Source organism: Hemitrygon akajei, chromosome 4 (assembly GCF_048418815.1).
Source record: "Hemitrygon akajei chromosome 4, sHemAka1.3, whole genome shotgun sequence".
NCBI lineage: Eukaryota > Metazoa > Chordata > Chondrichthyes > Myliobatiformes > Dasyatidae > Hemitrygon > Hemitrygon akajei.
In genome coordinates, this window is record NC_133127.1 from 35,906,212 (window position 1) to 35,927,519 (window position 21,308).

A 21,308-nucleotide genomic window follows, 5' to 3' on the forward strand; every position below is an offset into this window, starting at 1 on the left:
AAATATTGAAGGATTGCAGAAATAAAGGATTACCTTGTGGGAAAGGAGCAACAGACTCAGCTTTGGATTGGTACGGTTTGCCTGTTAGGATGTCATAAACCTGGAACAAAAGGTAAATCGATAAATTAGTTAATGAGACCGAATTCCCGACTCCCTGAAGTTACACCAGGCAAAGGAACCAGAGCGAGGATGAGGGAATTATTTTTTCAAATGTAGCGAGTGGCTCTCATCTGGGATCCAGGCTGTTGGGAACATTCAGAGGGAAAATCTATGCCTTGTTGAAAGAGAAAAGGTGCAGGGTTATAAGGGGGAGCAGTGAAGGGGGTGAGAGGAGGGAGGAGAGGGAACAAGGAGTGAGGAGAACAGGGGGAGCTGGGAGTGGGGAGGGAGGTTGAATTGGTTCTGACCATTTTGAGGTGACCTGAGATTGTCAGATTGTGCTACGTGCTTTAGATATACACGCAGTGGTCACTTTATTAGGTACATCTGTGCAGCCGGTCGTTAATGCAAATATCTTATTAGACAATAATGTGGCAGCAACTCAAAATATAAAAGCATGCAGGCCTGATCAAGAGGTTCAGTTGTTTTTCACACCGAACATCAGAATGGGGAAGAAATGTGACCTAGGTGACTTTGACCGTTTGGTGCCAGACGGGGTGGTTTGAGTATCTCAGAAACTGCTGATCTTCTGGGATTTTCATACACAACAGTCTCTAGAGTTTACTGAGAGTGGTGTGAAAAACACAGAAACATCCAGTAAGCAGCTGTTCTGTGGACGAAAATGCCTTGTGAATGAGAGAGGTCAGAGGAGAATGGCCAGACTGGTTCAAGCTGACAGAATGGCAACAGTAACTCAAATAACCACATTTTACAACAGTGATGTGCAGAAAAGCATCTGAATGCATAATACATGAAACCTGGAAGTGGGTGGCCTACAGCAGAAGACAATGGCCATACACTCAATGATCACTTTATTAAGTGCAGGAGGCCATTGAGTATACGCTAAAACCATCCGATTCTTTCCTCCAGTCACCCAAGTTCTCACCTCCTCTGTGGCCGACATGTCCAGAGGTGTGGTTCCACGGAAGATTCCTTCGTCATCGGTATCTTCGAGGTGTTCATCGCTTCTGTCATCCAGCGGTTCATGGTTCTCGATTAGTGGGTCTGCACCTGGACATTGCAGAGCATTTTACAAGAAACTTACTACACTGACAACAACAAAGACATTTAAAATGAACAACATCATGAGGATCCCTGGATACTCAGCCTGGTGGCCCTCGGCTACTGACCCCTCGGGCTGACCACAAAGGAAAAACTTCTTCTCCCAGAGAGTTGAGGGGGTCTGGAATGCACTGCCTTGGAAGGCAGTGGAGGCCAATTCTCTGGATGCTTTCAAGAAGGAGCTAGATAGGTATCTTATGGATAGGGGAATCAAGGGATATGGGGACAAGGCAGGAACCGGGTATTGATAGTAGATGTTCAGCCATGATCTCAGAATGGCGGTGCAGGCTCAAAGGGCCGAATGGTCTACTTCTGCACCTATTGTCTAAATCTTTTTCTCTCAGCAATATTTTTATTGTTTTTTTTAAAATCAAGAAAGCATAGTACAAAGGAGATTTGTGCAGTACATAAGAAATGTACAATTCACATCTATGAAAGAAATGCACTCATAGTACAAACATGCTTTGGTTGCCTCCCTGCCCTGACCTACCCCTCCCAATTCCCATCTCCAAGCCATCATTACATTCGCAAAAAGGGTTAAACAGAACCTATATCCCCACAGAGCTGCACTGGTATAGAGAAGGTGTGTTTTCCTAACATATGTTTACACATCTGAGTTCGGAGAATTTTACCAGAGAATGCTGAAAGTCAGGGAGTTATGTGCAGAGGAAAGGAAGAAGGGATGAACCTTTAGTTTGGCTGGGAATTCTGAAAATATTCAAGAAAGGGCCCCCACACCTTTTGGAACTTTATGTCCGAATTGAGGATTGAGTAGTGGATCTTCTCAAGGTGTAGACTGGACATGATGTCCCTGAGCCACTGAGTGTGGGTGGGCGGGGCAGCATCCCTCCACCTGAGCAAGACTGTGTGCCTGGCCAGCAGAGAGGCAAAAGACAGTGTGTGACATTTGGTCGGACTTAGGTGCGTGTTCCCCTCTCTGGAGGTGCCGAAAAGAGCAATCAAAGGGTTGGGTTCCACATTGTAATTAAGTATTTGGGATAGAGTTTGGAAAACATCTCTCCAGTATTTTTCCAAGCTAGGGCATGTCCAGTACACGTGAATAAGGGAAGCTTCGCCCCTTTTGTATTTGTCACAGCAGGGATTAACATCTGAGTAAATGCAAGATAATTTAGTTTTAAACATATGGGCCCTGTGTACGACCTTGAATTGTAATAGGCAGTGGCGGGCACATAGAGGTTGAGTTAACTAACTTGAGAATTGAATCCCATACATCGTCTGACAGTGAAAAACTTAAATCTTGCTCCCAGGCAGTTTAAATTTTGTTGGGGTGGGGGGGAGCTCGCCTCAGAACTGCTAGCTTGTCACAAATAGTAGATATTTGACCTTAACACAATGGATTCATGCAGAGGAACATATCAACGACATTTATATCGGATGCCTCAGGGAAGTTTGACAACAAAGAGCTGATAAAATGTCTAATTTGCAAATATCTGAAGAAATGAGTGTTGGGTAAGCTAAACTTTGCAGATAATTGTTCAAATGATGCAAAGCAGTTGTTTATAAAAAAAATCTTTAAAACACCTGATGCACTTTCTATACCAGTCTTGAAATGTTGGATCATGTACAGAAGGCTGGAAGAGGTGATTATGTAGAATAGGACTTGAAAGAGAGTAGCCATAGAGACCACTATACTTACTGAACTGAACCAAACCCATACTCTCAGGGTGTGCCTGATAACAGAATTAGCAATTGGTTTAGGCGTAAGAAGAGGGAGTGCGGATCCGAGAAGGGCAGAAATAGAGACATTCTTAATAGAGTTCAGCTCCATTGCCACCCATATTGGGCAGACACATTGGTTGTGGAAATGAGACCAAAAGATGAGAGCGTATGTTAGCTGCTCAGTATTATAAGCAGAAATTGGGCAGAGTCAGGCCCTCAACACGTCTAGATTTTTGAAGATGGACGTTATTCAGTCGGGGACACTTGCCCTTCCATATGTAGGATGATATGACTGAGTCTAGCAAGTCAAAGAAGACTTTAGGAATGAAAATTGGTATGGATTGAAGAGATATAAGATTTAGGAAGGATGTTCATTTTGACAACATTAATTTGGCCCATCAGGGACATGGACAGGCTCTATTTTGTATGATTTAACAAATTAGTGAAATTTTCTCCAAAAAGACGCTGAAAATTCCTTGTTACTGTGACGTCAAGGTAAGTAAATTGGTTATTCACTACCTTAAAAGGGAGGTTATGGAACTCTGAGGCTTGTGCTTCTCCATTTATTGGAAAAAGTTCACTCTTGTGTAAGTTAAGTTTATATCCTGAAAGCAGGCTAAATTTGTTAAGGAGTGAGACCGTGGGGGGTAAGGAAGTGATCGGGTTTGATATAAAAAGTAAAAGATCGTCAGCATAAAGGGAAACTTTGTGCTCAACTCCCTCCCTCCAAATCCCCGTCAAATCCGCACAACTGCGGAATGCAGTCGCCAGTGGCTCTATGGCCAGATTGAAAAGTAACGGGCTTAAGGGGCACCCTTGGCGGGTTCCACGTTTGAGATTGAGAGGTTGAGATTGCCGAGAGTTGGTGAAAACAGAGGTCGTGGGACACGAATATAACAGTTTAATTAATGACACAAATCTTTGCCTACTTACCCGCTGCCATCAATAAGGCACAAAGTTTGGTTGAGCCTCTTCCCGCAGCTATGTGAAGAGCGGTCGATCCATCAAATGTGGTTGCATCAACATCTGTACTCGCCTGAAGACCAAAGCACACACGCGATGTCAGCACACTGGCTGTTCACAGATTGGTCACTGTAGTGTCATACCAGGGCTGTGCTAGTCACTGTGAAGTGTTTTTGGGAATCTTGAAATTGTGAATGGATCAGAGAAATGCAATTCCTTCTATATGCCCCAGTACAGCTCCACAGAAGATACATCTTTTGTGATGTTCTGGGGAGGGCATGGTCAACAGTCCTCCCCTGAATTTCTAATGACCAGCACTGTTTATTGTTAAGATGCTTTTGTGGGATTATGGTGGGAAGTTCCACTTCATTTACTGTTACATTTTAGTTTGGGTTATACAGTTATTCACTCATGTATTTGTGGGTCACCTAACTGTAACCAGGGTGTGTGATGGTCACCTCCCCTGTCTGTATGAGACTGGTTGGGTTCACTCTCCGGATCATGGTGTCTATCACAATAAAATGGTTGTTGAGTTAACAAGCTTCCTCATCTGTTATTATGGACCAAATGTTCGCCTATATTATATATACATACACACACACACTGTACCACTGTGTATATATTCACACATATACAGACCACAGGATAGAACTTGTGGTCACACCGTAAATGGCAGGGCACTGGAGAGTATTGTGGAACAGAGTGACCTAGGTACATTGTTCCTGAAAGTGGTGATGCAGGTAGACAGGTACTGACCCCCACCTGTTGACTCATGGCTGCTGAGACCCCTCACAGTGACCCTTCAGTGACCCTCAGCTACTGACCCCTCACAGTGACCCTCGGCTACTGACCCCTCAGTGACCTTCAACTACTGACCTCGAACATGGTGACCCTCAGCAACTGACCCTTCAGTGACCCTCAGCTACTGACCCCTCACTGACCCCTGGCTACTGACCTCGAACATGGTGACCCTTGGCTACTGACCCTTCACAGTGACCATCGGCTACTGACTCCCTTCACAGTAACCTCGACTACTGACCTCTCATGGTCATCCTCGACTACTCAATCCAAATGTTGACCCTCGACTACTTAATCCTCACAGAGACCTAAGCTAGTAACCCCTCACGCTGACTCTCACTGTGACCCTCAGCTACTGGCCCCTCACGATGCACCTCAGCCACCGTGCCCTTATGTTAACTCTCGGCTACTGACCCACTCACACTGACCCCTCACGGTGGATGCCTGACAGGTGCAAGTTCAGCTGTCACTGGTTCGTGCCACAGAGCAGCAGAAGGCTGGATGTGGCAGACATCAGGAGGGGTCCTGGAGTAGGGCTTCCAGGAGTGATGTAGAGGGGACCGATGGCTGTTTGCCTGCACTGCTCTAGATCTTTCAGTGGCCCCTGTAAACCACAGCACAAGCCAACACACATGCCCACAGTACTCTCAGAGTTAAATTTATCCACAGACTGGCTGAGGTACAGTAACTGACCCTGGTTATCAGGTCATTATAACGTAGCTGTCTGTGGGAGTTTGCTGTGCGTGAGGTGACTGTGACGTTGGCTGGCGAGCACCATGATGCTATGAGGCGCTATACAAATGCGTTGTTTGTCCTGCTGCACTGACCTCAAGGAGAAGGTTTCCGACCAGCGAGATGCTCTCCTGTTCGACGGAAAGGTGCAGTGCGGTGCGCCCTGAGCGTTGTTCCGGGGTGTTCACATCCGCTCCAGCTGCCAGCAGCTGCCTCAGGGCAGACAGGCTGTTGGCCAACACTGCCAGGTGGATGGCACTGAACCCTATGGATAACACAGCAGGCCGTTACATCCTGGCCACTCCACCCTCGATCCTACAGCAAACTTTCAAGGCATTACAGACACCACAAGCCCTTGGAATGAGCCCACTAACAGCACCTCTACAAAATCTCCCCACCAGCCTCTGTCCCAACCCTCCCTCTTATGTTCTTAATGTACAAAGTTTAATCAATGACTACAATATTACAACATAAACATTTATACCACTGCAGCAAACTGTCAGGCCAGCAGAAAAGGTCTGTGGCCATCACTCCAGGACTTGTATGTGTCCAGGACAAAGGTGAGGACAGAAAAATATCATTGTGAATGTTATCCATCCTGCAAACTGCCTTTTCCAAAAGCTTCCTTCTGAAAAGCACTATAGGGCTATTGAAACAAAAACTTCACGCCAGCTTAAAAGTTTCTACCTCCAGGCAGTTAATCTGATCAACCATTCGAGTTAGCCCCCCACCATCTATAACCATTGCCACTGCTCTGTAAACACTTTATTACAATGCTGTTTATACGTTGTAAATGCAGTACGTGCTGGTTTTATGTAATATGCACATTTTATTCCATATCCATCATTTCACTTCTAACTTTATTTTTACATGCAGTGGATTCTCGTTAAATGGGACACATCAGGACTAGTACATTTTGGCCTAATTAAGTGGCTGCCCCAATTAGCAGAATTTTCATAGTTAAAATAGTTAAAAGGTATAAAAAGCCAAACTGAGTAACAAATTAAATATCTAAAGGAAATACATAACAAATTAGAAAACTACCAATATGATGTTCGCTCACCACTGAGATAGGATAAAGCCAAAACTTGAAATACTCCATTATTCAATAAAACCAAGCAAATACAAATGTCAAACTCAAAAACTCAACTGTATATCCCAAAGCACAACTATTTTAATGGTTTACCCAAAGAACATTCAAGATGGTGTTGGGAACAATAATCAATTAATGGAAGTCAGGCTGAGATTAGTTGTCAGTTGACCAATATGCGTTGGTTGTTTCAGCTCATTGTAACACAATAATTACTGCAGTATTACAAATCTGTATTAGTTCCTAATAGTTATTGGTGGAGGAATTCATCCAATGGCTGCAACGAACAAAATCAGTGCAGATAATGGACTACCTTCATACAATGCTCTCGATGATTGAATACTCCAAATCTTCATTTTCATTGTAACATTCAAGATGATTGTTGATACCTTCAAATTCTTCGTGGTTCCTAACTTGTTGGAGTAGTGAAATTGTATCGTTTCTGTTTCTGGCATCTTCAAGCCAGAATGCTTTGAAACCACACTGAGCAAAACAGTTCTGAATTGTCTTACTTCTCATTTCTCGGCAAATATCAGGGACAAAAATCACTGCTTTTTGAACACAAACACACACAACTGATGCTGTTTAAAAACTGTTGACTCGAAGCATGGTGTAGCGTCTAGCGGCCACACAAGTCCATGCTAATGATGCTAGTTAGATCCTGTTCGGCAACAGTCTCCTGTGCCAATTAAGTTACATGGTGTCCCAAATAAATAAAGGGAATCCTGGCTACTTTCTTGATTAGTTTTTGTTTTTTTTAAACAGTTGTCCCAATTAACCAGAATCCCATGTAGTTCTTATTCTTTATAGCTGCTGAGTATTCTTTTTTGTTGCGCCAATACACCATGACAAGTTCCTAATACATATAAATGTATATGGCGAATAAAACTGTTCCTTGACATACACTGTACAAAGTCTTTGACACATTTAGATAAATAAGACTTTAGTATATTGTTGCCACTCATATGCAAAAAACAAATTTCATGACATAGGTGAGTGATGATAAACCTGATTCTGATATGGGTCTCTATCGTAAACTGAAATGGGGAGGGGGCAGAGAGAGGGAATCGTGGTTGGGAAAAGGGGAGGGAGCGGGAAGCACCAGAGAGACATTCTGTAATGATCAATAAACCCATTCTTTGGTATCAAATGACTGCCTGGTTTCTCATGGCTGGGTGTATTTGCATCAATGCCAACACCCCCCTACCCCTGGCGCTCCTCCTTTGCCACATAACCCACACCCCTCCCAGGGGCACTCCACCCTCACCAGTCCCAACATCCTTTGCTCCCGTCAGATTTAGATGCTCGCCCTCCACTCCACTTTGACAGTATTGTGCAAAAGTCTTGGGCACCCTAGCTTAGGTGTGTGTGTATTATATATATCTCTAAGACTTTTGGACAGTAGTGTACAGTATTTCAGTCTACATAAAATATACTATTTACAGTTTCAAATTAAAATACTGCTCTTACTACCAACAACACGTTTGAGCTCCATTGGGACTCGCCATTCCCATAATTCCCCTTTTGTACCCGCAGATACCACCAGATGCACCTTCTCCAGGGACACCTGGACATCCCTCCCTCTTACTGCTACACACTGGGAAACATCCCTCTTTCCTTTCAGGGGCTTCACCTGAAATGTCAGCATAGGTCTTCTGCCCCACTAGACAAAGCTCAAGCCACAGAGTTCTTCACACAGAGGGTGATGGGTCCATGAATCAAGTTGCCAGAGGAAATAAGACCATAAGACCTAGGAGCAGAATTAGGCCATTTGACCCATTGAGTCTGCTCCACCATTCAACAAAGGCTGATCCTTATTTCCCCTCCTCAGCCCCACTCCTCGGCTTCTACCCGTAACTTTGGATACCATGGGCAAACAAGAACATATCAATCTCCGTCTTAAACACACCCAACAACCTGGACTCCACAGCTGCCTGTGGTAACAAATCCCGCACATTCACCATCCTCTGACTAAAGAAATTTCTCTGCATCACTATTTTAAATGGACATCCCTCTATCCTGCGGCTATACCCCCCTGTCCTGGACTCACCCACCATAGGAAACATCCTTTCCACATCTACTCTAGGCCTAGATGTCTAAGCCTTTCAACATTCAAAAGGTTTCAATGAGATCCCACCTCATCCTTCTAAATCCCAGAGGGTACAGGCCCAAAGCCATCAAATATTCCTCATATGATAACCCTTTCATTCCTGGAATCATCCTTGTGAACATACTCTGAATCCCCTCCAATGCCTGCTCATCTTTTCTTGTTCACAATTCTCATGGTGAGATCTTGCCAGTGCCTTCTAAAGCCTCAGCATCACATCCCTGCTCTTATATTCTATACCTTTTGAATCAAATGCTAACATTGCATTTGCCTTCCTCACCACTGACTCTTAACCTTCAGGGTGTTCTGCACAAGGACTCCCAAGTCGTTTTGCATCTGAAATTTTTGGATTTTCTCCCTGTTCAGAAAATAATCTGTGCATTTATTTCTTCTACCAAAGTGCTTGACCATGCATGTTCCAACACTGTATTTCATTTGCCACTTTCTTGCCCATACTCCTAATCTAAGTCCTTCTGCAGTCTTCCTATTTCCTCAACACTACCTGCTCCTCCACCAATCTTCGTATCATCTGCAAACTTGGCAACAAAGCCATCTATTCCATCATCTAAGTCATTGATATATGTACAGGAGAAAAAGAAGCAGTTCCAACACTGACCACTGTGGTCACTTTCAGCCAACCAGAAAAGGATCCTTTTATTCACACTTGCTCCCTCCTACTAATCAGCCAATGATCTCTCCATGCTAGTAACTTTTCTGTAGTACCATGGGTTCTTAACTTGCTAAGCAGCCTCATTTGTGGCACCTTGTCAAAGGCCTTCTGAAAATCCAAATATACAACATTCATTACATCCCCTTTATCTATCCTACTTGTAATCTCCTCAAAGAATTCCAACAGGTTCATCAGGCAGAATTTTCCCTGAAGGAAACCATGCTGACTTTGTACTATCTTGTCCTGTGTCACCAAGTACTCCATCACCTCATCCTTAACAATTGACTCTAACATCTTCCCAACCACTGAGGTCAGGCTAACTGGTCTGTAATTTCCTTTCTGCTGCCTTCCTCCTTTCTTAAAGTGAAGTGACATTCAATTTTCCAGTCCTCTGGCACCATGCCAGAGTCCAATGATCTTGAAAGATCATTACTAATGCCTCCACAATCTCTACTAGTACTTCTTTCAGAAGCCTAGGGTGCAGTTCATCTGGTCCAGGTGATGTATACACCCTTATGTCTTTCAGCTTTTTGAGCACCTTCTACCTTGTAATAGTAACTGCACTCACTTCTCTTCCGTCACACCCTTCAGCAGTGTCTTCCACAGTGAAGACAGTTGCAAAATACTCATCTAGTTCATCTGCCATCTCCTTGTCCCCTGTTATTATTTCTCTGGCCTTGTTTTCTAGTCGTTCTATATCCACTCTCATCTCTCTTCCACTTTTTATACACTTGAAAAAACATTTTCTATCTACCTTGATATTGTTTGCTAGCTTGCTTTCATATTTCATCTTTTCCCTCCTAATGATTCTTTTAGTTGCTTTCTATAGGTTTTTAAAAGCTTCCCAATCCTCTGTCTTTCCACTAATTTTTGCTTTGTTGTATGCCCTCTCTTTTGCTTTTACATTAGTTTTGTCTTCCCTTGTCAGCCATGATTGTACTATTTTGCCATTTGAGTATTCCTTTGTTTTTGGAATACATCTATCCTGCACCTTCGTCTTTTCTCCCAGAAACTCAAGCCATTGCTACTTTGCTGTCATCCCTGCCAGCATCCTCTTCCAATTTACTTTGGCCAACTCCTCTCTCATACCATGGTACTTTCCTTTAAGCCACTGAAATACTACTGGATCAGTCTTTACTTTCTCCCTATCAAATTTCATGTTGAACTCTATATTGTGATAACTGCCTCCTAAGGTTTCCTTTACTTTAAGCTCCCTAATCACCTCTGATTCATTACATAATACTCAATCCAGTATTGCTGATCCCCTAGTAGGTTCAACAAGCTGCTCTAAAAAGCTATCTTGTAGGCATTCAACAAACTCACTCTCTTGAGATTCATTACCAACCTGATTTTCCCAACTGACCTGCATGTTAAAATCTGCCATGACTATCATTCCATTGCCCTTTGACACACCTTTTCTATTTCCCATTGTGATCTGTGGTCCACATCCCTGCTACTGTTGGGAGGCCTGTATATAACTACCATTGGGGTCCTCTTACCCTTGCAGTTTCTTAACCCAACCCACAAGGATACAACATCTCCCGATCCCATGTCACATCTTTCTAATGATTTGATGCCATTCTTTACCAGCAGAGTCACGACACTCCCTCTACCTACCTTCCTATCCCTCAAATACAACATGTAACCTTGGACATTCAGCTCCCAACTACAACCATCCTTCAGCCACGATTCAGTGATGGCCACGACATCATACCTGGTAATCTGTAATAGTGCAACAAGATCGTCCACCTTAATTCTTACACAGTGCTCTGTGTACTGAGATATAACACTTTGAGTACAGTATTTGCTACCCTTTTTGATTCTGCATCCCTAATGCCCTGCTGGCTGCAATTTGTCCCATCACCTGCCTCCCTTCCCTGACCGACTGACTGCCTGCTATTTTTGCTTTTCTTTAAACTATCTGTCCTATCCTGAGTCCTTTCACTCTGGTTCCCATCCCCCTGCCAAATTAGCTTAAACCCTCCCCAACAGCTTTAACAAACCTGCCGGCAAGAATATCGGTCTGAGAAATGGTAGAGCTGGGTGTGATTACATTGCTTAAAGACATTCGGAGAAGTACATGGATAGAAAAGGAGCAACACACACAGTTCTGGAGAAACTCAGCAAGTCAGGCAGCATCTAGTTTGAGGAATATATTCAATGTTTCAGGCTGAGACCCTCCTCAAGGTTTAAGGGAATGTGGGTCAAGCCCAGGGAAATGGGACTAGTTCAAGCAGGCAACTTGGTCAGCACGGACAAGTTGGGCCGAAGGGTCTGTTTCTCTGCTGTACAACTCTACTGGGATCACCAGCCACCCGAGGCAGAGGACCGGATAAATCAATGCAGAACCATTCCTGCCAAAGTGTCCACATCAGGAAAACCCATAACAATCCTGTTGAACTGTAGGTCCTTTGTCCCAGATGAGAAAGTCCAGCAGGTTTGCTCTGACCGTGCTGTCAGCTTAAGTGCAACCACTTGATAAACAGGGTTGCCTCTTCCTTCAGCCACGTGCTTGCCTTTAAATCGTAAGTGCCCCTATATGTCACACACTATAACTGCCTTCTCTGTGGGTGGCTACAGCTGCAGGGGCTGAATTAATTCTTTAATTTTCCCTGTTTTACACTGGCTGTACATTGGGCAACAGTGTTTGTAGTAGCACAGGCTCTGGGGGCTGGAGTTCGACCCAGGTAACTGTGAAGTGGTTCATTTTGGTTGGTCAAATATGATGCCAGAATATAGTATTAATGGTAAGATTCTTGGCAGTGTGGAGGATCAGAGGGATCTTGGGATCTGAGTCCATAGGACACTCAAAGCTGCTGCACAGGTTGACTCTATGGTTAAGAAGGCATACGGTGTATTGGCCTTTATTTATCGTGGAATTGAGTTTAGGAGCCGAGAGGTAATGTTGCAGCTATATAGGACCCTAGTCAGACCCCACTTGGAATGTTGCCTGGATTGGGGAGCATGACTTGAGAGAATAGGTTGTGTGAACTCGGCCTTTTCTCCTTGGAGTGACGGAGGATGAGAGGTGACCTGATAGAGGTGTATCAGATGATGAGAGGCATGGATCGTGTGGATAGTCAGAGGCTTTTTCCCAGGGCTGAAATGGCTGCCACAAGAGGACACACGTTTAAGGTGCTTGGAAGAAGGTACAGAGATGTCAGGGGTAAGTTTTTTACTCAGAGAGTGGTGAGTGCATGGAATGGGCTGCTGGTAATGGTGGTAGAGGCAGATACGATAGGGTCTTTTAAGAGACTTTTGGATAGGTCCATGGAGCTTAGAAAAATAGAGGGCTATGGGTAAGCTAGTAATTTCTAAGATAGGGACATGTTCAGCAGAGCTTTGTGGACCGATGGGCCTGTATTGTGCTGTAGGTTTTCTATGTTTCTATGTTTCTCCCCAGAGGCTTGAACTTCACCAGTAATTTGTGGCTTTAAGTTTTAATGTGGCACAACAAATTCACTGGAAGGAAAGTACCAAGCTGCGGTGGATAAACATTGGAGAAGTACTGCCACGGTGTATGAAATTTCAGCAAGGAGAATGAAATGACAGCGATCAGCCATGACCACACATGCACAGCCAGCGCTCATGAGCTCAGATCTTAAGACCATAAGACGCAGGAGCAGAATTAGGCCATTCAGCCCATCCAGTCTGGTCCATCATTCGATCATCACTATCCCTCTCCACCCCACTCTCCTGCCTTCTCATCAGGAGCCTCGCAAGGGTGTTGGTGAGGGCCTAGTTTGGAGTATTCTGTGCAGCTTTGCTCACTTACCTACAGGAAAGATATGAATAAGATTGAAAGAGTACAGAGAACATTAGTAATGTCTAGCCTCGTTCTAGGAGAACCTCTTTGACTTGACTTGAACGGCCTTGAAACTTTATCCAAGTGAAGAAACACCACAAAGCATTTTACTTTCATGGTTATTATATTATGTAGTGTAAAGTTTATAAAGAACACAAATAAATATAGAAACCTTGCCACTCATTTGGCCTCCTGAGGGGATGTTGGTCCAGGGGCTTCCCAACACTGTCCCTCTATGAGCAGCTGGCAGAAGGAGCCTCGTCTGTGGTCCTTTCACAGACCCTTAGCACAGCTGCACTGAGTTTAACTGTGTGTCCCTGGGAACGGCCCAGAGATCAGATGCTGGGGAGGAACTGGGGCAGAGACCCTTGCACCCGTCTCTACGTACTCCTTGCAAAAATGTAGGTGACGTTGCCTTTCCAACCACAGCCAGCCTGAGGGCAGCGAGTATTGAGGATGATACGTCATCTGGACGGGAACAATCCGACTGTGAGGCTCCTGTTCACTGCCAGCCTTAGTGCTTGTTGGTGAGATCTTGTGATGAGGCACTCTGCCAAACGGTTTGGGTTCATCACATCCCACTGAGATGACCACTACCTGATGGACTTGCAGCCAAAGGTATTTAGTAAGTACCTTCCACAAAGGATGGGCAGTGCAGCAACATCCAACCGGCTGGGACACTGCAGAGTAACAGGAGCCAGGCCTACCTTCTGCAACAGCAGGGACAGCTAGAACCTCAGTAATGCTTCTGCAGTCTGACTCAAGCTGGCTTCAATTATACTGGTGCCCAAGAAGAATATGGTAACATGCCTCAAAGAACCTTCGTCCAGTAATATTTATATCCACCCTGATGAAAAGCTCTGAGAGGCAACTCCTGCCTGAGGAGCGACTCAGATCCCCACAACAGGTCAACAGCAGATGCCATTTCATTAACTCTTCACTTAATCCCAGAACAACGGGGCAGCGAAGATTCCTATATCATTAACAACTGTTCTGCATTCAATACTACCATCCCCTCAAAACTAATCAAAAAACTTCAAGGCCTTGGCCTCAACACTCACATGCAGGCCCCAGTCAGTTCAGATTAGCAACAACATCTCTTCCACAACCATCGTCGGAACAGGGGCACCACAAGGCTGTGCATTTTGCCCCCAGCTCTACTCGCCTTACACTTACGACTGTGAGGCTAAGAACAACTTCGATGCCATGTTCAAGTTTACTGATGACACCACTGTCGTGGGCTGATCAAAGGTGGTGACAAATCAGCATATAGGAGGAAGACTGAAAATCTGGCTGAGTGGTTCCACAGCAACGGAGTGCTGATTATTGACTTCAGGAGGAGGAAACGGAGGTCCGTGAGCCAGTCCTCATCGGGGAGTCAGAGGTGGAGAGGGTCAGCAACTTCAAATTCCTCAGTGTTATCACTACAGAGGACCTGTCCTAAGACCAGCATTTAAGTGCCATTACAAAGAAGGCAGGGCCATTTCTCTATTTTATTAAAAGATTGCATGGATTTGGCTTGTCATCAAACTTCTATAGACACGCAGCGGAGAGTACACTGAATTGATCGCATTGTGGCTTGGTATGGGAACACCGATAAGCTTGAATGGAAAAGCCTACAAGAAGTAGTGGATACGGCCCAGTCCATCAAAGGTAAAGGCCTCCCCACCATTGAGCATGTTTACAAGGAGTGCTGTCGCAGGGAAGCAGCGTCCATCAGCAAGGACACCCCACCCCCACCATCATCCAGACCATGCTCTCTTCTCGCTGCTGCCATCAGGAACCTCAGGACCCACACCACCAAGTTCAGGAACAGTTATTACCCCTCAACCATCAGACTCGAATCAGAGAGGATAACCTCACTCATCCCAACACTGAACTGATCCCACAATCTATGGACTCACTCTTAAAGACTCTACAACTTGTGTCCTGAATATTTATTGCTCGCTTGTTAGTTTTTTGTTTATTTCTTATTTGAATTTTTTCTTGTAATTGCCACTTGTTGTCTTTTGCACATTGGTCGTTTGTCCATCTTTGTCGCATGTAGTTTTCATTGATTCTATCGTGTTTCCTTTTACTTACTGTGAATGTCACCAGAAAAGTGTTGTATATGGTGGCATATATGTACTTTGATAATAAATTTACGTTGAACTTTGATGCAGTGCCCATGTCCACTCACCACCTGATACGAGGTATTTCTATTCCTTCTTACAAAGCTATAGGCTTTTGATTTTCTAGTACAAGCTCTCCCCCTACAAAATACATTTGTATTGCATAAGCCAAGCTTTAATGTTACTTCCTGACCACAAGGTGATGCAGCATTTTTAAGGTCCATCTCCTTTAAGTTCCTACTATCATCTCTGGAAAGCAGATAATCCATGTTTACTTTCCATGTTGTTTGTCTGCAGCTTTGATTTTGGGGATATCCTCTGCCCCGAAGTCTTATTTGAACACATTAAAAAAAAGGAAACCGTGCTGCTCTTCACCATCTAGCCAAGAGGCCATTTCTGAAACTAACCACAAGGTGTCGCTATGGAGGTGGCTGGGCGCTTTGGGAAAGGTCCCAGAGGCTGAACAGAACAAGGCCCCACCTCACCCCATTCCTGGCATGGGAAGATGTGATTGGAGAGGATGCACTAGGATACTCCTGTGATATTTCAGTTAAGGCAGGATACTCTGGGTTTGGTTTCCCTGGAAAGGAGGCTGAGTAGTTCTTGATAGAGATGTACAGAATTATGAAAGATATAAATGGGTAGATAGCAGAAAATGTTTCCCCATGGCAAAGCTCTAGACCCTGTAGCAGAGCAACACCATGATCACTTTGCACTAAAATAGACCTTCCCTTACTAATTGTGTTCTTTCTCGTAAAACTGTGTATAATTTATGTTTTTCTTCTTCATTTCTAGGTTATGTGAATGGGCCTTACGTTTTAGGTGCTGCAATTCATTGCACCTGTGCGTACGTGTGATTGCACATTTGACAGTAAACTTGACATTGAACTCCAGAGGGCAGAGGTTGAGGGTAAACTTTTAGAGGCAATCTGAGGGGCAAACTTTTCTCCCAAATGGGAGCTGGATTCTCATACACACTAGCTAAGAGGGTGCTGGGGACAGAGATTTGGAAATGAGTTAGTTACAATGGTCAGCATGAACATGGTGGGACAAACGGCCATTTCCTATATCCAAGAATCCTTTAATGGTGCCTCAGACTTACTTAATACCAGGGGTCCTTTCAATCTAGTCTGTCAGCACAGTAGTTTTCTGTTCTAACTATCACCATGTGAGACACTCTCCCTCTGGGTCCTCACACAACTCCTGCAAACATTTGGGGCAAAGTTCATGGAGTTATTGGTGCTGGTGCTGTCACAGAGATTCAGCTTTCCGATTCTTTTATTTATCACATGTACATCAAAACATGCATCATTTGCGTTAACGACCAACACACCCAAGGATGTGCTGGAGGCAGTTCGCAAGCATTGTCATGCAGACTGGCACCAATGTAGCATTCCCGGAGCAGGACTCCTGTCCCAGGTGTGGTGCAAGGTACACTGGGCAACTCCGAAAGCAGCCACTCCTACACGGCACACACCCCCAAACCCACAGCCTAGAGTGGTGATGCTTTCCAATTACAGGGAACTCAGGCAGGGGGAGAAAGTGAACTAAGCACTCCAAAAATTCCAATGGGAATCCCAAATGACCTTCCTTTCCTGGACAAAGTCCTCAAACCCACCTTACTGCACAACGGTGTGGTCAGATTCTGCCCTTAACCCCACCGTAGTGGGTCGTGTCTCAAAGAACGATAGGTAGGACATAGTCTAGTGACAACAACTTTTCCCTTGATGTCAGCAGAACAAAAGAGCTGGTTATTGACTTCAGGGAAGGGAGTGTTGTACCCCTGTAAGTATCAATGGTGATTGACAATTTCAAGTCTCATTTATTTCTTCTCCCCCCTTCTGATGGGGCAGAAACTTCAGAACACGTACTGCCAGGCTGAAGGACTGATTGTGTCCCTTTGTTCTAAGAGCACCGGACAGACCTCCTAGACAATAAAAAGGAACTCTTGACCTTACAATCTACATTGCACTTTATCGCCTTTCTCTGTAACATGGAACCTTTGGCCCAATTCCTGGGATGTCCAAATCGCCAAAACCAGAAGATGCCCGAATTTTCCATTGTGGTCAGTGGTCAGCACTCCAGGTTTTACCTTACCCCTTGTCTAAGCCAAGTTGCCATGTCTAAACCTCACCCTCCTGGTCTGATATGGACCCCATTCCACCTCCCCCTCCCTCCCACACTGTGATATCTCCACATACTGGACCAGGAGCTTTGTTGAAGCTAGGATACACAGGTTAACATCTTCCCACCAACACCTGTACTGTCACCTGCTTCTCTGAAGTGGTGAAGCATCCTGGTCTGTTCTGGCCACCCTTTTAACCCTACTTTGCACTGCACAGTGCAGACACATCTGGGCCAAGTGCAGCACTGAAACTGAGAGATGTCCCAGGCTGGGAACCGGGTGTGTGTCAACATCCCCACCGTCCAAAATTCAAAGTAAATTTATTATCCAAATACACATATGTCACCATATACAACCCTGAGATTTATTTTCTTGCGGGCATACTCATAAATCGTCAAATGGAAGAACACACCAAACTAGTGTGCAAAAGACAATAAGCCATCCAAGTACAAAAAGAAAGATATATTCATAATAAATAAATAAGCAATAAGCATCAAGAACGTGAGATGAACAGTCCTTGAAAGTGAGGTCCATTGCTTGTGGGAACATTTCAATGACGGGGCAAGTGAAGTTGAGGGAAGTTATCCCCTTTGGTTCAAGAGCCTGAAGTTGAGGGGAAACTGTTCCTGAACCTGTGAGTCCCGAGGCTCCTGTACCACCTTCCTGAGAGTAGCAGCAAGGAGACAGCATGTCCTAAGTGGTGGGGGTCCCTGATGGTGGATGCTGCTTTCCTGCAACAATGCTCCATGTAGATGTGCTCAACGGTGGAGAGGGTTTTACCCTTGATGTACTGGGCTGTATCCACTACTTTTTGTAGGATTTTCCATTCAAGGGCACTGGTGTTTCCATACCAGACTGTGATGCAACCAGTCAATATACTCTCCACCACACATCTATAGAGGCTTGTCAAAGTTTTAGATGTCATGCCGAACCTTCGCAATCCCTGAACCCCAAGCGGAGTTATCTTCCTCTACACTCAGACTCGCTCCTTCCCCCTTTGGCTTCACAGCTTAATCCAGTGTGAGTGAAAACCGCTCTCACCCGGGACCAGGTGGTTTCATCTCCCTTCTCTGGATCCGACCCCCTCTCTTCCCCCAGCTTTCCCTTCCTTCGCCCTGTATCCAAGGCCCCTCTTTTCCCCATTTCCCGCGAGCCAGCTACCCTCTCCTACTTCTGCCCTCCCGGAATCCATCCTCCCCTCTGAGATCCAGCAACCACCTTTTCTCCCATGCCCGCCTGCTGTCCAGCCATCTCTTCATGTCCCAACCAATTCCAGCAGATATTTTCAATGTTTCTGAGCCTTTCCGTTACTGAAGCCTTGCGAAGCCGTCAAAACTTTAAATGCAGTTAACTTACAGACCGTTAAGCACAATTAAAACCATGCCTAGGGTCAAGCCTGAGAGCGTCAGTGGAGAATTGTAGAAAATAGAACACTTTCACAGTCACACTATACCCTGCATTCCGTTCTCCCACCTACGACCTCGATGTACTGACGTGATGACGCGATCCTTATGGATGGTATGCAAAACAAAGTTTTTACAGAACCTGCAATAAACAAGTTTCTGATTGTCAGAGACCAGCTGCCCCACACCCAGCCCAGCGCTCAGTGCCCGTACACACCTGCGTTGTTTGGAAGGGGTAGAAGATCCATCACAGCCTTGTTCTTTCCTCTCAGCAGCACACTGAGCACCTTGACATCCCCCTGCTCTGCGGCCAGGTGAAGAACGGAGTTGCTGTGGCAGTCCAGCAGGGTGGGATCAGCCCCGGCCTGCAGCAACAGCTCCACCACCTCCGCCTGCCCAGTTATAACAGCCAGGTGCAGCGGAGTCTGAAAAGAGAAACAGCCGTCAGGCAGAGTTACGGTACGCCGGCAGTCTGCACTGCAGGAGGAGATCTCCCCTGCCTGTGGTCGGGGTGGGAATGGTGGAGTCCAGCTTTAGCTCTGGACTAGGAGCAGCACATTCCTGAGAACTGAGCTGAACCCTCTCTGGCCACGGGCTGACCTCAAGCAAAGGGAGAAGGTTGTGATCAACCATCCTGGCCTCAGGACCACCCCAGGACAGTGTCCTCCACCCGGCCACCTTCAGCTGCTTCATCAATGACCCTCCTCCCGTCATGAGGTCAAACTGGGATCATTCATGGATGTTGGCACAATGTTAATTCCATTCCCAACACCTCAGTATATGAAGCAGCCCACTCCTGCGTCCAGCAAGTCTCGGGTGACATTCAGGGGAGTGTTCCCGCAAACAAGGTGCCAGGCAATGGTCGTCTCAAACGAAAGATAATCCACCCACTCGCCCCTGGCTCTCCAGGACATGCCCATCACTGAATCCAGTGTTTGGCGGTCACCACCGGCCAGTCACGGAAACCCTGTAAGAGCAGGCCAGGGGATGGACATCTGAGTAACTCAGCTCCTGATACCACGAGGCAGTTCAGCCCTCTGCAAAGCACAAGGCAAGAGTGTGGTGGAACACTCTTCTTGCCTGGGCGAATGCTGCACCACTGACACTGACCGAGAAGCTCGACACCTCCCAGGACAAATGAGCTGGCTTGACTGATGTCTCACCCCCACCTCCCCAAACACTTATTCCTGAACGAAAGAAATGCAGACAGCTGAAATGAAACAGAAAGTGCTGGAAACACTCAGCAGGTCAGTTAGCTTCTGTGGAGAGAGAAACCGTTCATGTTTCAGGCTGAAAACCCAGCAGAGCTCATGCTGGTTGAACATTTTCTGTGCAGGGGGTACGTTTGAAGGAGATGTCCTGGGCAGGCTTTTACTGTGTCGGGGTGCTGGAGGAGGCAGGCACGACTCAGACAATTAGAAAGGATCATGCACGGACGGAAGAGATTATTTTAGTGACACATTGGTTACCAAGTTAATTAGTTTGGCACAAGATGGTTCTCAGAGTTGGACAGAGACAAACATGTACCTGATAGAGATCGTTTCTCATGTTGATGATGTCCTGGCCAGGGAGGCTGACGATTACATGCAGAAGATGTTGCACCACAGATGGCTGGAGGTGAATGATTGCTAGATGTAGTGCCCTGATATTTCAGAAGAGAAAACAAGGTTCAACAACACGGCCCTTCTGACAAAGGATTTATGCCTCTCAGTAACTAGCACGCGCTGTTTCCGCAGTACTGGTCTTCCCATGTCCGGCTTCATGTTTCCTGACACATTCCATCCTTTCTTATTGTGGTTAGAAAATCCATGTAACAGTGAAGTTGAACAAACAGTTGCTATGTCCCACTAACCATCAGAAACCATGTGTTTGCTGACACAGGATCCACACACCCTCCTTATTTCCTCCTGTTCCTGTGAGATATGACTGAGCCTGAGCAAGGACAGGCATCTGTCTAACATGGTCACACTGACCGGACGTCTGTCCCATCACACTGACTAGACGTCTGTCCCACCACAATGACTGGACATCTGTCCCATTACACTGACCGGGCATCTGTCTAACATGGTCACACTGACGGGACATCTGTCCCATCACACTGACCGGGCATCTGTCTAACGTGGTCACACTGACCAGATGTCTGTCCCATCACACTGACCGGACGTCTGTCCCATCACACTGACAGGACGTCTGTCCCATTACACTGACAGGACGTCTGTCCCATTACACTGACCGGGCATCTGTCTAACGTGGTCACACTGACTAGACGTCTGTCCCATTACAATGACCGGACGTCTGTCCATTACACTGACTGGGCATCTGTCTAATGTGGTCACACTGACCAGACGTCTATCCCATCACACTGACAGGACGTCTGTCCATTACACTGACTGGGCATCTGTCTAATGTGGTCACACTGACCAGACGTCTATCCCATCACACTGACAGGATGTCTGTCCCATCACACTGACCGGACGTCTGGCCCATCACACTGACCGGACATCTGTCCCATCACACTGACTGGATGTCTGTCCCATCACACTGACCGGGCATCTGTCTAACATGGTCACACTGACTGGACGTCTGTCCCATCACAATGACCG

General features: G+C 45.7%; 1 protein-coding gene across 2 annotated transcripts in view; it reads right to left on the minus strand.

The window, feature by feature from the left end:
* LOC140726230 (nuclear factor NF-kappa-B p105 subunit-like) overlaps nucleotides 1-21,308 on the minus strand; it is a 125,250-nt gene that overhangs the window by 14,760 nt on the left and 89,182 nt on the right. For both annotated transcript variants that reach the window (XM_073042321.1, XM_073042322.1), the window contains exons 16-21: nucleotides 20,233-20,347; nucleotides 18,923-19,130; nucleotides 5,490-5,659; nucleotides 3,835-3,937; nucleotides 1,046-1,170; nucleotides 34-100 (exon numbers count right to left, since the gene is read on the minus strand). In XM_073042321.1, the coding sequence (XP_072898422.1) occupies nucleotides 34-100; nucleotides 1,046-1,170; nucleotides 3,835-3,937; nucleotides 5,490-5,659; nucleotides 18,923-19,130; nucleotides 20,233-20,347 (788 nt within the window). The remainder of the gene's footprint in view (nucleotides 1-33; nucleotides 101-1,045; nucleotides 1,171-3,834; nucleotides 3,938-5,489; nucleotides 5,660-18,922; nucleotides 19,131-20,232; nucleotides 20,348-21,308) is intronic.